Here is a 17,503-nt window from a genome sequence, read left to right on the forward strand (position 1 = left end):
CCAGCCATTCCCTGGGTGCTGTCCCTGCTCACACAGAGCAGAGATCGGAGCTGCCCCTGATGAGGAAGTTGCAGACCCTGATGGGGTCTCCCCTCAGAGACTTCTCCCCTCCCTGTTCCCCTCCTCCTGGAATGAAGTTGATTTGAAATAACCACTTTCTCAGAAATTTTTAAAGAGTGAATTTGCCTCACGGGACATGGATTCATTTGCTTTAGGTTTAAATATGTTTCAAAATGAAACCATGATTTTGGTGGGGGAAAAAAAAAAGAAGCACTTCATTCAAACATGCCAAAATGAAATGTTTCAATTATGAACCTAAATCACAGCTTTGATATTGCAGGGAACTCAAGTTAATTTGAGTTATTGAGCACGTGTTGCTCCTGGTAAGATCAGTCTAAGTTAATGGTGCTTAGGCTTTTGCTGATCAAGGCATAAATAAAACTTCTCAGTGGCTCTGGTAAATTCATTTTGTTGTAATTCTTTTCTAGGGAGGTAAATTGTTGTGCAGTGCTGAGATGTAATTAGCCACAGGAAATCCCTGAAAAAGGCTGATGCAGAGACAATATTTCTTGGCCCTCAAAGACAGTGCTTTAATTGCCAGACTCTGCTGCCTAATTCCAGATCATGAAAGTAACTCAATTAAACCATATTAAATAGACAGTGATGAAGCTGCAAAATCTGAGACTGATTATAAACAACCACACTGAACCAGTGGATAAGGGACATGCAGGAGACAGTTCAAACACTTCAGGAACAGCAAGAGCTGGCTGTGAACATGAGAGGTGCTGAAAAGAACAGGAATCAACGGGTTACACTTTTCCTACTGCAAAGACAATACCTGTGGTTGCTACTGCATTTACAGGCTGGGAACGTTGTCCACTGCTAAGTCCATAGAGCTCAATCTCATACTCAGTACCCTCCTTGAGCCCTGTTATGTCCTGGGTGCGCTCATGGCCTGGGATTATCAGCTCCAGAGGGTCAGATTTCCTTCTGGTATCCCTGATTTTTAGAACAAAACTGTTGAAAACCCCGTCATCTGCAGTCCAGGAGAGGCGGAATCCATCTGGAGTGGCATCCGAAACCAGCAGGTTGTCGACCTCGGGTTCTGCTTCTAAAAAAGGAGAAGACAGCAGCAGGGAGAAGAAATGGGGGTTTAATGAGCTGATCAGAGACCTGCCCGAGGTCTGGCTATAGCACACTGCAAAAATCCAACCACAGTTCAAACAAGGGAAAAATCCGTCAGCTAATGAAAAAAAATAAAAATATTATTAGTGTTATAAACATACCAAAGGGGATAAATGTGAGTGTGTGCAGGCCCATTCCAGCTTTCACTCTTGAACAGCAAATCCACTGCAGGGATAGACAACCCCTGTCTCCAACATGCAAAGTTACACATGCTAATGGTGCATTTTCCCCTCCCTACCTACGTGACACCTTCATGTACAATAAAAACAGGCTTGTTATAGAACTGCAGGCATGCCTGGAACACTGTCAGGCCTCTCTCTGTTAGAACAACACAGAAGCCACTGGATAGAGTCTTTTTCTCCATGCAAACCCCTTATTTCATGCACTTCTGGCATCTGTGATGCTTCTGGTCAGATGAGTCCTTTGCTGTTAAACAACTGCTGCAGCAGTAAAGGGGAATCATGACAATCCACGTCCCTCACACAGCACACTTCAATCTAAACCTACTGGCCTCAGTGAAGGAACCCATTCAAAAGGATCCCAGGAGCTGTAAGATATTAATCACCTGCAAAACATCTTTAACTCAGTGTGGTCAGGCCTCATTACCCAGAGAAATGCTGCTGGAGCTGCTACTGCCTTACAGCATCTCCACTGCAATTCCTCCTTCCACAGGGAGACATTCCTCTTTATTTTCTCCCAGACCACCAGCCAGATAACCCCCAGCTTTACTGCTGCACATGCAGATGAGAACTGATGGTTGTGGGGCCAGAGGATCTGCAGTGATTTTCCAAGGAAGCTCAAGTGCTGCTGGAAAGCAGCAGCTCTGATGTGGCTGGAAATGAGCTGTTGTGTGGAGAGGGAGGCCAGCTTTGTGAGTTGCAACGATCACACTCGACAGGCTGTGGGTGGAGCCCACACAGAGAGGGAAAGGAAGGAGGTCATGGCAAGAGGTCCATGACTTCCTGAAGGTCCTGCTGGTTGGCAGGTTGGAGAATGCTGACGTTGTTGGAGAATGCTGATGTGCCCAGCAGCTGCCAACAAGAGGAGCTCCCATTCTTGTTAACGAGACATGCAGCCATTCTTCTTCAAAGACTTTGGTTAGAAGGACCTGCAAGACCAGACACTTTTCCCCCCTCAGGCCCCAACATGCTCCTCTACAGGATCCCTTCACAAGGAAAACAAGTCAAGAGGACCAGAATTTCCCCGGTGAACCTGCCAGTCCCGAGGAGTTACGTGGAGCCCCGATGCAGAGAAGGATGCAAAAGCCAAGGCTTGCTTTGCAAATGGATGGCGTGAAACACCTCCCGTGGGAGAAGGGAAGCAAGAGAGGTCGGAAGGGAGCAGTTTGTTCACGTTAAAATACCTGTGACAGCCAGAGCGCTCAGGGGCTTTGTTTGGTGCCCCTTGGCAAAACCATAAAGCACAACCTCATAGCCAATGCCAGTTATGAGGCCTTTAAGCTTCAGTTGGCGCTGGGCTCCCGAGAGGAGGAACTCCTGGGGGTCCAGCAGCTTGCCAGAGTCCACCACGACCACTAGAAAGTTGTCAAAGGCATTCTCCGATGCCATCCACGACACTGTGAACCCGTAGGGGTTAATGTCAGACACAGTGAGGTTTTCCAGTGGGGGCATGGCCTCTGAAAGAAGGGAAGGTGCAAAAACACACACATACACACACACAAAAGAAAAAAAAAAAAAAAAAAAGAAGTGAAAAATATTGTGAATTAGAAAGTGTCACAGGTTCCACCAAACAACAACCACATTTTCCCCCAAAGCGTGGGTTTAATAGAAGTGCAGAGCCAGGACCACAGGATGAGGATTTTCAATGGAGTCTCCACTTAGATGCTTGATTTTTAATATTCATCAAGGGTGTGTCTCAGCACCTCAACTCAAGCTCCATTGAAATTCCTTCCAAGCCCATTTCTCCTGTTACACATGCACTGGGAAACAGTTACAACCTGAACTGCTTTAGAAATGCTGTACAAAAGCTTTCATTGCCTTCCACTTGTCTCCACCATCAGTGCTGTAGGGACAAGCCTCAACTCTGGCAATCACAACTCCTATATTTTTGATTCTTTATCTCTCTACTTTCACATGAATACCCCCAGCTTTAATTTTCAGTGGTGGAGGGGTCAGAGGTGCCAGAAGCAAGACATTAATCAGTCAGGGTCAAAGCTAGTGGGGCATGTTGACAACTTAGAGAAATTCCAGTGAGGGTTTTTTTTAATTTTCACATCAGCATGACTTTTGTCAAAGGTATCAACTCTTTGAATCTTATCCATCAAGACTTGGGGGAGAAAAAAAGGCTGAAATTTCACAAGATTCTCAGTGTATTTTTCTCACTCAAAATCTGACAAGTCAAATAGGAAGATCAACTCACTCTGCTAAGCCCTGGCCTTGATCCTGGAGCCCAGGCATTGCTTTTGTTTCTCTACACTGTTTGTCAAATCTGCTCTGTTGGCTCAGGACCTGACTCATCCCATCTTCCAGCCACTCAAATTCCCTTCACTTAATAAAATATGAGTTAGTTAAACACAGAACCTTATCCTGAAAAGGCTTGGGTTTGGTGTTCACCTTTCACAACCACTGAAACTGATGCTGTTGGAATTAGGCATAAAAATTCCCTCCTAAAGTGTTATAATTTGGAACTCCTCATGTTTTAGTGTTTACAGATTTGGGTGTCAGAGATTCAGCTTGAATTCACTCAGTTTTGAGACATTTTTGCGTCTTAATCACTTACAATCGAGCAATCCACAAAGACTCACAGTTTGGGTTTGTCTCTGGGAGGGTGGGTGAACAAACACTGAGCCCAAACTGCTGGAATTATTTTCTGGGGTGGGTGTTGAGTGACACCAACACTCTGAACCAGCAGGTTTATGTGAACCACTGGCACATCCTCCTGCTGAGGAGGGTGTCACATGTTTCCCTCACTGTGGGAAGCCTCCTCTCCCAATCCCAATTTCCAAACCAGTCTATGTTTCTATGATTCTTTTCCAGTAGCACGTACTGGCCACGTGATTCATAGAAGGTGAACTCTGTGGCATTTATTCAATCATTTAGGAGGCTGATCCCAGTCAAAATCTGGGCAAGAATACTCAGACATAAGGGATGTGCTGAGGGGACACCAAAGGATGGGAGGTCTTCTAAAATCCAGTCTTTCTGGATCCTTCAGATGCAACTGCAGAGCGTCAGGCAGATTTGTCCCCTCAAACCTCAGGAGTTCAAAAAAGTTATTAGAGATGTGAGAAAGACTCCAGAGGGGTCTTAATCACAGAAACATAGAATGGCTTGGGTTGGAAGGGACCTTAAAGATCACCCAGTTCCACCCCCTGCCATGGGCAGGGACACCTTCCACTAGCCCAGGTTACTCCAAGCCCCATCCAACCTGGCCTTGGACACTTCCAGGGATCCAGGGGCAGCCACAGCTTCTCTGGGCAACCTGTGCCAGGGCCTCCCCACCCTCACAGGGAAGATTTTCTTCCTAATATCCCACCTAAAACATTTTGTTCTGTTACTCCAAGCCCCATCCACTCTGACGTTTAAGCTCACTTTATCCTAGTACCGCTCCTAGGATTTTTTTAAGGTCAACATGCCTGGTCTGACCCCTCCTTGCACCAAGTTTGCAAAGAAACTGGACGGGATATTCAGCACTGTAGAGCCCTTCTCGTTATCCGTAGTGGAACATTCACATCCTTGAGCTAACAAATAGACTCCAAAGCTTTAGGCAGGTACCTGTCACGACAAAAGCAGTGAGGGGCTCTGTGTGAACACCTGCCCTGGTGGTGCCTTTAATGTTAATGTCATAGGCAGTGTAATCTAGGAGGCCTGAGATGTGGGCGCTGCGGGTGCCCCCCGACACCGTGAGCTCCTGGGGCTCCTGAGCCGCCTGGGAATCTCTAATGTGAATGACAAACTTGGCAAAGGGCCCATCTCTGGTGGTCCAGGAGAGGTTGAAGCTGTCAGGGGTAACGTTTGTGAGGGTGAGGGTGCCCAGCTGTGGCTCAGCCTCTGAGGGAGAAAGGAACACAGGTGAAGAGGCAGTTACTCTGGGAGGGGCTGGGGGGATTAGCACGGGAGGTTTGGAGATGCTCAGCGTGGTTTAGCCTTGTTTTGCAGTGGCAAAACAAGCAAGGGCTGCTTTGTCAGGTTTTGGAAGGCAGCCACTGAAATTAGTGCTGGCTTTAAAATTACATTTTCATTCAATTTTCTTAAATAAACCCAATTTGCCTAATGAAATGTGGGCTTGATTTACAGAAGTGCCAACAGAGTACAGCTCTGTGGTAAAACCTTACGAATTACAGGAATTCCACACTGGGGATTTGATGGGAATACAAACCCACAGCAATTCCAAAACAGATAAAGTAGATTTCAGGCAGGAATCCTTGAAATCCCAGTTCAGCTTCTGTTTAGTGTTTCTGTTGCCTGGAGTTGTAGATACATCTATTTTTGGACCCTGAAGTTTAGGAGGGATTCCAGTCCTAACAGTGATTATCTCAGCACTAATCTCAGACCAAAACCTCCCTGGACTCGACAGATAAGGTGTTCCTCATCCTCTGATCAGGCACAATCAGGGAATATCTTACAGACTGAACAATAAACCCCCCAGCCCTGCTGTTGCTCTCCTTTCTGACTCTTCAGTGATCACTTCCTTAAGAAGCAAAGGCTTTGCTGCTGGAGGAAAGTTCAGAATCACATCTCTCCCCTGCCAGGGGAAGAACTTGTCCTCCAGGAGGGGGAGAGCTCCTTACCCATTCTGTTTTGAAGCATGAAATCATTAAAGATTCATTAAAGCACAGAGAGAGCACAAACATGACCCAGTGGTCAGATGGTCAGAGAATCCTGTGGCTGCTCTCTGGGCTGAGTTACTGTTTTTTCTCTTGCCAATTGAGCACAAACCAAGAACACCTTGGGAAATGCAGCCAGTGAGACACAGAAAAAACAACTATTTAAGTGATTCATGCTGGGAGAAAAGTCAGAAAGATGCATCCCACTGACAGAGAGAATGAGGAAAGAATGAAATCTTCTTCTTAACTAAAACATGAACTGCTGCAAGATGTTCCAACTTTTCCTCCTGTCCCTCATGGCAAGATTTTTAAATAAGAGTCCACTTTCTTCCCTGGAGTTTTGCAGGAACAGGTGAGTGCAAGTGGCCCCGATTAAGGACACATGCAGATGTCATGCTACCAACCAGTGACCATCAGTGCCTTCATGGCTGACAGGGAAGGTGTCAGAGGAGATGATAGATATCTCCTGAAGATAGAGGAGATGAGAGAATATCCACAAAGCAAACAGGGTTGGGTGGAGAACCCATGGAAACCAGGCACGGAGCCCTCACATGCAGGTCAGAGAGGGCAAACAGAACCTTCCCAAACTCATCCTGGCACGGCCACATTCCTTCACATGCCACTTGCATCCACTCAGGCACGTTCCAATCATGGCAACCTGACTCCAGGGAGTGCTACATGCAACGTCAATTGAAGTTATTTCTCCAGGCAAGTCTCAGTGATCTCCTGCCATCCTGGAATCACCATGGGAAAAGCTCTGACATCCAGTGGAACAAGACAGGTCGGAGAGACTCAAAGGTAGCAATGCAAGTGAGAGTGGTGGGCTGACCATCAAGAAAGGGTGATCTCGCTTTTTGAGCCTGGCTCTCTTCTGGGAACACACAAAAATACTGGGCAGAGAAGAACCTCAGAACCAGAACCACTCCATGCAGTTTTGGTTGGTCATCTCACATGCTGCACGAAACTCCCACAAGAGATGCAAATGTCTTGGGAGACATTTGGTTTCAAGAAAGAAGAACAAAAATGGCATGCAGGTGCCTCTCCAGGCTGAGAAGGACATGAAGGCCTCCCACCCACAGCAAGGCAAGTGAGGGTGGGATGAACAACAACTTCATTCAGGATCAAGTGCAAAGATGCTCCGTGGAAACCATCAACCACCTGGAGCAAGTCAATTATATATACACAGGACTTGCAGAGAAGTGTATATATAAGGAAACCAGTCATGGTTTACCACTCTCTTAATGCTGGGGGCACTTTTCCAGCCTCTTCCATTGTCTCAGATCTCTTTTTCTGAGCATTCTCAGTGTATATCAGAGCGCTCTCCCTACAATTTACCCAAGGAACGATGATGAGTTGGAGCCACGTTTTAGAGCAGTTCAGTGGACAGCGAAAGAAAGGAGAGTAAAAAGCAAACCTGGAAGGTGAAACAGTGAAATACCTGTGGTTGCCAGTGCTGTCAAGGTCTGACCACCTTGCCCATCAATTACACCATGGAGCTGGACAGTGTAATTAGTGGCAGCTTTGAGGTTGGTCACCACATAGCGCCGGGAGGCCCCCGGCACTGTGAGCACCAGGGAGTCCAAAGGGAAGTCAGAGTTCCTGACCTCTAGGATAAAATGGTCAAAGGCATTGTCCTGTGCTTCCCACGTGAGTGACAGGCTGTCTGAGGTAGCATTTGATACAGTGAGTTTGCTAAGGAGAGGTTCCTCTACTACGGGAAGAAAAACAAATGGAAATGTATCGCAATTATTAAAAGCCAAAGCAACAAAATAAATCCATATAGAAGCTTGAATTCCCATGACCACGGGTCACAAAGGTCATCTAGCCTCGTGTTTCTCTATGTTTTTCATATCATCACCCCTGCAGTCACCCTGAACATGCCACCCATCACTCAGTGAGGATGTTCACAGTCTGCTGACGCTGGAAACTCAAACTGCATTACCTGATAGCTGAGATGTGATATTCTGCTTTCATCAACCACATTAATCTATTGCTATGACAAATTGCTATGGCAACTTTTCCTAAGATCGGTTCAGCAGGCAAAGATTTGGCACAGACATTAAATGATCCCAGTGTGAGCTCTTATCTGCCTACAGTGAGAATGTTCCTGCAGTCCAGTCTCTCATACTGTCCTTGGCTAAAGCACACTGAACGTGTGACTTCCCTGTCTTCTCTGGAAAAACTGTCAGCTGTAAAACCTTGAGCTGTGCAGTGTGCCAACAACTAAATGCCTGCCCATTTCAGTCGCTGACATCAAGTCAAATGGACTTTTTCAATCTCCCATCCAATGTAAACTGAACGCTGACGTTGAATTCAAGCAGTGAATGTGCCTTGCAGGACTCTGCTGGCACAGACTGAAACGTGCCTGACATGTACTTAGAGAATCAGGATAAAAGCTGTGTGTAGAAATCAGCTTATCTGAGAAAAATAGTGTCTGCTCTGGGCTGTGTGACAGATGCAAACATGTGTGGAAGGGTGAATATAATGAATCACCTCCCTCTTGGTTCCTGGGAAGTGCATGTTGCTTCTCATCTGCCTCAGAGGTTGCCCCAGCCTTAATGTTTGAACAACCTTATTGTGTGACCGAAATCACAGCACAGCGTGACTGACTGACTTTGCTGGATGGATTTTGGGTGGATTAACAGCCACAGTTTTCAAAAGGTCCCAGGTTGATCTTCCTTAGGAGGTGTCAAGCAATGAGGTAGAGGGTTTGGCAGTGGACTGATGGGGTAGCTGAGGGCAGGGAAAAGGGGCACAACCTGTAAGGAAGAGTTAGAAAAAAACGAGAGTTAGCAGCGAGGGAGGTTCATGTACCTGTTGTAGCTGCAGCACTTATTGCCTGTGTGCGGAAACCTCGAGAGATCCCAGAGAGGTAGACAATGAAATCAGTGCTGGGAGAAAGCCCTGAGATATGAGCAGTCCTTGAATTGCCTGAGAGGTTGAACTCCATGGGCTCCAGCAACCTGTTAGAATCAATAATTTCAATAGTAAAGGCGTCGAAGGCCCCGTTGGTTGTCCAGGAAAGGTTGAAGCTTTCGGGAGTAATGTCGGAAACCGTGAGCTCACCGACTTCGGGGTGCTCTCCTGAGGAGGGAAACAACACTGGTCAGAAGGGACAGCCCTGCACCTCCTCCTGCTGCTCACAAATGCTCCTCCCTGCCCATGCTGGCAGCACTCCAAGCTGGACAACAGGATGTGTGAGTAAAAGCTTGCTACAAGCAGACTAAGGGAGGGGGGGGAAGAAATCAAATGAAAGCAGCACAAACTGTTAAATAAGACTAAAAAGGAAAATAAAGCTTTAAAGTCATGGCTGCTCCCCTTATCTGCAGGAGCAGCCATACATCTTTAAAGTCTGAGCATGAAAGCGGATGCAAAAAAAAACCTTCTCTGAATCCATTTGGAAAAGTCACCTCCCAGTTTTAGGAGAAGCTAAAACTGGAGGTATTGCTTTATCCAAAGGAAAATCCTGGGTTTTGTTTGCTCTTCTACTTCCCCTTTCAGGTTAAGCTGGTTTGTAATTTTGGAGCTGGAGCCAAAATGCAAAACAGGGATAAAATGCCAAACAGCTGCCTTGGGGTTCCTTCCTCTCTGTGGACACCCCTGTAGAGCTACAGGAAGGGTCAGAAAATTCTGACAATTGGAAGCCCCTAGAAAGGAAAACTCTGAAAAGCCTGGTACTGAGCATGACCCAGAAAGGGAAAGGAAAACCTCAGCAGGGCATCTTCTGCTGTTTTCACTGGTTTAATAGAACAAGATCACACTGCAGATTTAAGCAGGACACCTCTGATGTCTGTTCCCTTGTTTTTCCAGCCACATTGGTCTGTTTTCCATGGGAATCTGCCACCAGCTCCCACTCAGGACCCTCAAAGCACAACACTGCTAGTGGGACACAGCCCAAGGCAAGAGCTTGGTGCCAGACACATTTCTGCCTAAAGCACTGTTGGAACCATCAAGCTCTGCTGCATCTCATGTTTTAATTCTGATTAGTTCTTACATGGACTTTCATCCCCTTCTGGGCTGGGTAATATGTGCTTGGGGAAATCAAGCATGAGCCAGCTCTGGCTATCTCACAGTGACAGGAGGTTGCCAAGGTCTGTAAGGAGGCCCAGAGGCAGCAGATGTTGTCTACAAGAAATTATCTGAAGGAAGAGCCACTGGTGATCCTTTAGTGCCAATTAATTCATACTCTGTTCATTACCCATGATCAGAACACCAGGAAGGATCAGTGAGCCACGAGGATAAATGGAAGTAGATATTTACCTCTCACAGTCAAAGCTCTCATTTAGAACTGCTGCCTTTCTCAGGAACAGACAGGAAATTATTTTTGTGGCTCTTGGTGAGCTTCAGGCAACCTTCTGATAACAAAATGTTGACCTTCCTTCTTTCAGGTCAGTTCTATAGCAGGGGAGTTCTGAATTTGATCTTCTTGCATGAGATTCTTTTCAGCCCAATCAGACTGTTTAATGACCTTAGATGACTCAATATATGATACCACTCTTGGTAAGAATTAATTTGTGTCCTTTATGAGAGCACATAGAAGATGTTTGTCCTTGCCCTTGAGGCAGACACACACACTACACCCCCTGAGTTTCAATTTACACAGAAGCTACTGCATAATTTCAGAGGAAGCTTCTGCAGGGTGAAAACTAAACATGCTCCCTGGCTTTGATAATCTGGGCTATAGAGAAAGGGTTTTTTCTAATTTTACCAAGCAACCTGGGCTTTCCCAAGCATGTACAACAGCCAGCTGGGTTTGGTGTTAGTGCCAACCAGCAGGTAAGTGAGTAAAGGGAACAAAACAAGCCATTCTGAGCTGGGAAGGGGGAAAGCATTCCTACAGGGGAAGGGCTGCATGAGGGCACTGAGGCTCTTGCTGGAAAGTCTGACCTTGAGACATTTCCACGCCAGAGATGTTCAGCCAAGCCTTAGGGAGCTCAGTGCCCCCCATGCAAAGCCAGCCAGCAGCTGGAACAGCTCTGGCTCACATCCCTGTCTGGGAGGAACGTGGGACTGGAGCAGCGACTCGAAGAGATACCTGTGGTGGTCTCAACAGAAAGGGGGGTGGTCCTGTGGCCTCTGATCACCCCGTGGAGTGTGATGTTATAGGGTGTGCTGGCCCTGAGGCCTGTGACATTCCCAGAGCGCAGTCCCCCCGGGACTGTGACATTCCGGCTCTCCTCGGGGTTCCCAGACTCCTGCACCTCAATCACAAAGCTCTCATAGGGCCCGCCGTCGGCTGTCCAGGTGAGCTGGAAACCATCCCAGCCAGCCTTTGAGACTGACAGCTTTCCAAGCTCAGGTTCCTCCTCTGAATAAGGACAGAGAGTCAATCTGTTACTCAGGTTACAGGGCAGGGGTGATGTCGTACTGTTTGATGATGTTGGGTGTTATTGGATTTCACAGAGATGCCCCCACACACATTCACATTCTCAGCTGCCCCAGATCACTGTGAGTGAAGTCTCTCTGGAGAAAACTACAAGTAAAGTCTCTCTAGAGACGTGGCAAAACAGAAAAATAAGAGAAGAACTGTAATGATAAATATTATCCACATTAATACTAAGAGACTGCTCACAGAAAGCAGTTTATAGACCATCTCACACCTGCCAATGTTATGCCAACATTAATTACACCTCCCTATGAGACAAGCAAGTATGACTATAACCACTCTACTACACTACTAACAGCTCAGTGTTTGCCATTCTGAAGTAACTGTGTTGTCAGGGTAGGAAGACACTGAGTTTAGAGCAGTTGGGATTCAGATGTTTATGCTTTTAATTGTGTCCACATGAATGATGCTCTTTATGCTTCCAAACTATTTCTAATACAAAACAGTAAAGAGGAGGAAAATGCCTCCATGTTTGCATGTCTTTGAATGGATTTGTCTTCCTTATATCACATTATTCTGTGCACAAAACCCTCCTGCAAGCACAGGAGTTTGGATTTTCAGAGTCACTGCTATTGATCTAAAATTGAAATGTGCATTCACAGCAATGAACATTCCCAGAAGCCACGCACAGGAGTGGCCAAGGAAGTTGGGAACCATCAGGGTTGACTCTGATGCTGTTAAATCTGAAAGTTGAGGTCATTTTCTCAGCAAGAATAGAAAGTCCTTTGTTCCAAAGGAAATACAACTGATTCCTGTAACATCAGCAGTGATATGGGGAAGTGACAGAGTAATACCTGCTTTTTTCTGCCTGAGCTGTCATTGACCTGAGGGTTACAATGACTTTCCAGCACATTTCTTATTTATTTGCATTGTTGACTCAACCACTGTCATAAGAACAGAGTCTCTCTCAATAATCCCCTTTTGCATAACTAAGAATTTCAAGAGGTGCTGCATGAAGGGGAGAGAATCTGATTTGCCAGTTGTAAACTTCATCTTCAACTTTATGCATGTTTTATGACAGGAGTTAAACGAGCTCTGGAATAAATGAAAATTAGGCTCAGCAGCATCACTCAGCTAAACTTTCTCCTTGTAAAAACAAAGTGATTATTGTTTGACTGCTCAGAGGCAGCTGGGGTTGGATTTTCAGAGGTTGAGCAGTCATGTATCACAATTATATTCAGTGAGATTCATTAATAAATCAGTAAATTGCTGCGACTCAGGAACATAAGAATTTTATATGAGCTTTTTCCCATCCTGCTGGAAGGAAAGAGACTGTTTATGAAATAACAACAATGTTCAATAACAAAGAAAAATGCATTAATCCAGAGCTGTCAGGCTTTATCAGGAACAGAAAGGAGATTCACTGAGGTAAAATATGAATCCTGTCAAAATATCACTGTTATCTGGAAAAGAGAAAGCAGGACAAAAAAAAGGAACTGGTTGTATCAGAAATAATGAGCTGTTGGTGGCAACAGAAGCAAATAAAACAAACACATTTCCTTAAAATGAAAACAAAACCAGAAGTTACAGTAAGGTTAAATCTTGATGTTGATTATAGTGAGTAATGCAGTGATCAGCACAGGTTAAAACAATTCAGATCTCTCTGAAGAATGCTCATTCTCCTCCAAGATGCAGACTTCCTTTTCCTCCCATTCGTTCCTCATGCACGTCTGAGACTGAAGCACCACAACCCCCTCATGCTCTCCAGGGACCAAGAGGTTCTCACATGAAATCATGCAGCAAATTAGAGACCTCCCAAAGCTTCATTAATTACAGCACCCAGCAGAGATGACAAAACAACCAGTGTCACAAGAAATATCAAGGGATGACGTTTCTTATTTAAAAAAAAAGAGAGAGAGCAAACCATTGAGAGATGAGGCTGTTGTGGCCTTGTAGTTGGTGGGAAATAATCTGTGTGTTTCCATGTAAATATTTTACCTCCTGTTGGCAGATTGGGACTGAGAGATGGACAAATGCAGTCATGAGTCTCCAGATCTGAACTTACACACTGATACTTTGATTATTATTGAACCCAACCCTGTGTCTGTAGGCTTAATTCCTCACTGAAATTCATATAGTGGGGCAAGAGGTGGCAAAAAATTTTTCAGAAAGGTGACTCCCAATGTGTTTCAATCTTTTTTTTTTTTCTCTGACATCACCACTTCCATGCCAATGCTGCAAACTTCTTGTAATCTTTCTTGCACTTGAACCACATCCCAGACAAACACCTGCAGCACCTTGCTATTCTCACATGCCTTGCCAAGAGCAAATGCATCAAAATCTCTCTCTACATGCAATTCAAAGAGAGATTTGATGCTACATCACCTTAAAAGCTGAATGTGGCATTTTCTGCACCACTCAAAGCTCTCTTTGCATAACAATACGAGATTTATCCCATGCAAAAGGAAGAACAAACCAACTAAGGGGAGATGCATCACTCACAAAGCCCAAAATCTCTGCAGTGGAACAGCCACGTGGAAATGAAGGTCTGAATATTAAAGCAGCAAAGGAACATGGCTAATGAATCCATGGAAAATACCTGTAGTAGCCATGGCTTCCAGGGACCAAGAGAGCTGGCCTTGAGTGCTTCCATGGAGGTTAATCTGGAATTTGTGCCAGCTGGGAGATGGGGGATTTCTGCTTCTCGATGATTTCCCAGCAAAAATATTCCTGTATTCTGTTCAAACTGGTCAGGTCTTTTAGAGTGACAAAGAACTGACCAAATACCTCACACCCTGGACTGCCCAGGACAGGGGGAAGCTGCTGAAAGCCATATGGGTTATATTGAGATAATGAAGAATTCAGTGGCTTCTGAGCTGGGCAGGTCAAGGGGCACCAAAAGCAGAACAGGATAATCAGGACTGAGGGTTGTTAAATAACTGAACCCTCCAGGTGCAGGGCTGTGAGGATTAAATAAGGGTTCATTGATTGATTCTCCAGGTGTTGTGACTAGAAGTGCTAAACAGGTAAATTACAAGCTGAAATTTCCTGATGATAAACTCCCAGATAAACCAAACTACATCTGCTTCAGCACAGTTTGGGTGCTTTGCATTAAGGAGCTCCAAGAGCAGAGAAAACAGGTGGGTTCTCCTTTTTTGGAGACTGAATCCAGGCCACGAGCAGGGGCAGCATCACCAAACACACCAGGGTTCTCCCAGAGCCACAACAACCAGCAGGCCCAGAGCAACAACCAGTGAACACAGAGCTGAGCTCAAACACTCCCAGCAGAGAAGGGGCACATCCTCTGTTGATGTAAATCAGTTCTCTTTGATGACCTCCAAAGAGCTTTGCTAATTTACATCGGGGAGGATTTGAACCCTGAGCCTCAAACACTCCTTCTGACTTTACTGCAGCCCATCAGTTACTGCTCCTGACACAAACCACGAGTGAATTCATGCCAAATATCACAAACACGCCCAAAGCCAGGAATCAGCCACAGCAGAACCATGCTAAAGCTCATCCTATCCAATTAAAACCAGGCATTGGTTTTAATACATGCAGGAAAAAAAGAGGAGGGGGTCACACATCCTTAGTTAAACACTAGGGCCAAAAGAGAGATTTCTTTAGAGAGATCCCAAGGAATGGAAATGGAAAAGCCTTGGCCTTCAGCATGCTGAATGATCTCTGACTTATCCTGTAGCACAGTCAGAGTCTGAAAATCTGAGGAGTGTGGAATTACAGAGAATGTGTTTGTGATCACAGCCCCAAGGCAACAGGCAGGTGATTTCTTTGACATGCAGAATTATCTCCTCATTAGTGGAAGCCCACATATTTCACACCTCAGTGATTTCCTTGCTTTCATGCTCCACTTGCATTCCATTAAGACAGAGCAAGTCATCCAGCACCATCAATCAGCTCAGCACAAATATGTACTCAGGATTCATTATCTGTCTCCAAATTCACACATTTATCGGAAAGAAATATATTTTCAATTAGCAATGTTTTCAAATAAAAGGAGAAATGTTATGTTGAAAATATACTCTCAGGGCAAGCACAGATGTAAAAACATTGTTTTCTGCTCACCCTCAGTAAGGAGAGAAGCCTGTGAGGCAAACAGGGATTTATGTTCATATGTATCATTGATATTCTTGAATTAGGTAAGGACTGTCCTTAAATCACCCCAGTCATGACTGGAACCAGGCTGCAACCTGGAGGCAAACATGTTTTCACCACACCACCACACAGGTGACACATGATGGTATTTGCATTCTTTTCAGACCCCTTTGTTAAACCACTTTTCCCTCTCTCAACTAATTAACCTGGGCTTACAGTGCCTGTGCACCTCTGAATTTCATAAATAGACCACTGCAGCATCAGAAACCAGAAATACTACAGTAGCTACCACTAAAATCCTCATGTGGGAATCAGGACCCAGGTACTCTCAGCTGAGTAAATGGATCATCCTTCCTGGCAGATTGAGTTTCCCAGTGGTCAGCACTGCAGTTTCCCATGGAGCTGCTTCACCTAATCACTCTTGCTAATGTCTCTCTGAGTTTGTATAAAAGAGAGTGGTGCAATCTAAGAGCAGAGAGAAGCCAGGAGAGGAAGAGGGACTGACGCACAACACAGACAAGGGCCTGTGGTAAACAGCATAAATCTTCCTGCAAACATTCAGCAGAATGGAAAAGCCGCTTCTCCAAGCCGTGCTCGGATGTGCAAACTCACTTCCAGAGGCAAGGCAACATCACATCCACGATCCATCAAGAGTTGCCTGCACAATCTGGGTCCCTCAGCAGAGGAATTCGAGCTTGGCTCTTGGTTTCTCTAGTGTTCACTCATTTGTCTCCCCCAGGCCTCTCATGCCTGATGGATTACCATCCACCCTGCTCCAGGACCCACATTGTGCTCTGCAGGCAGAGCTCCAGAACCAGAGCAGGGGAGAACAAAGCTGCAGTCTGGCTGCTCGGCTTCCTCAGAGCTGGGTGACGTGCTCACCCTGCAGATTAGCTGGAAATCTGATGGGACATTCTCAAGATGTGCTGCCACAAAGGTCCCCCCAGCGAGTAAAAAAGCTGATTTCTGAGTCAGATCTTAGTGCTGGGTGGGGCCTTTGTGATATCTTCATTAATAACAGAAAGGAGGTACCTGTTGCAGCCACAGCTCCAAAGAAGAGTTCTGTTCTCCAGCCAACCCATACACCTGGATTTTTTAGGAATTGTTAGCTTGGAGGCCAGGGATTTTTTGCAGTGGGCTCAGCTCCAAACCTTCACCCCAAAACCACTGCAGACTCCTGTATTCACACACCACGAGGCTCTAAAGCTGTGTTCTCTGTATAGAGCTACAGGAGACACACAAGCAAGTGGCAGGGTGAAAGGTTTAGTCTTTCCTTTTCAACAAAATAAAATGACATTTTGCCCTCCCTCGAATGCAGAATCATGGATCTCAGTTAAGAAAGGTATTTGTCACTTGAGCTGCACTGCATCCCCATGAAGGGACAGAAGTAACAAACATCTGCCATCCTACACTGTAGAAGATTTTGTGACATATCCTTTGCTAGAGGTTCATGAGTTTCAGCTGCCTGTGAGTGGAGAGCTGATGTGCACAAGGAGATAACAGGGAGAATGGGAGAGGAGAGGGAAGTCTCCAAGAGAAGACCTTCAGCTCTGGAGCTGAAAGAAGCTTTAAAATGCTATAAAATCCACAGTGCAAGGAAATAAAAATAAGGTGTGGGAAACTCCTGAATAGCTGGTTGGCAGGAAAGCCTGAGTGAACCATCCAGAGGAGGGGAAGAATATGAGGTGAAAACCTGTCAATCTGCAGGAGCAAAGGAAGCTGAAAAGAAAAGCTCAGCCCTTTGCAGCTGCTGGCTCCCTCGTTCAGCAGGGATGGCACAGACCCTCCAAACAGCAGGACTGTCTCCTCCACCCACTGGGAAGAGCCAATCCAGCCCTAGCTGTGCTGCTGGCATTTCCCACTTCAATCATCCCTCTCTCTCCCCCTCCGTGGTTGCTCCAAGGACTTTCCCCAGCACTGCAATGGATCTGAGGTCCCCCAGAGCTCTGCAAGGGAAACAAGTTTGTTTTGTTTGCTCAGCCTGAGGGCTCCAGGACCTCCCAAGCACTGGATAAAGAGGAGTGACTTGAAGGAAGATGGAAAAAGCAAACTGAAAAGCCCACTTGTGTGGTGCTGCCCAGGCTTCCAGAGCACTT

General features: G+C 45.8%; 1 protein-coding gene across 1 annotated transcript in view; it reads right to left on the reverse strand.

Annotated features, from left to right (window-relative positions):
- Positions 1–17,503, reverse strand: part of TNC (tenascin C) — a 68,513-nt gene that overhangs the window by 15,149 nt on the left and 35,861 nt on the right. Inside the window, 3 exon segments of the mRNA XM_050319755.1 lie at positions 839–1,111; positions 8,783–9,052; positions 11,004–11,276. Of these exon segments, the coding sequence (XP_050175712.1) occupies positions 839–1,111; positions 8,783–9,052; positions 11,004–11,276 (816 nt within the window).

This window comes from Myiozetetes cayanensis, unplaced genomic scaffold, assembly GCF_022539395.1.
Source record: "Myiozetetes cayanensis isolate MyiCay16 unplaced genomic scaffold, myiCay2020 scf23, whole genome shotgun sequence".
Classification (NCBI taxonomy): domain Eukaryota; kingdom Metazoa; phylum Chordata; class Aves; order Passeriformes; family Tyrannidae; genus Myiozetetes; species Myiozetetes cayanensis.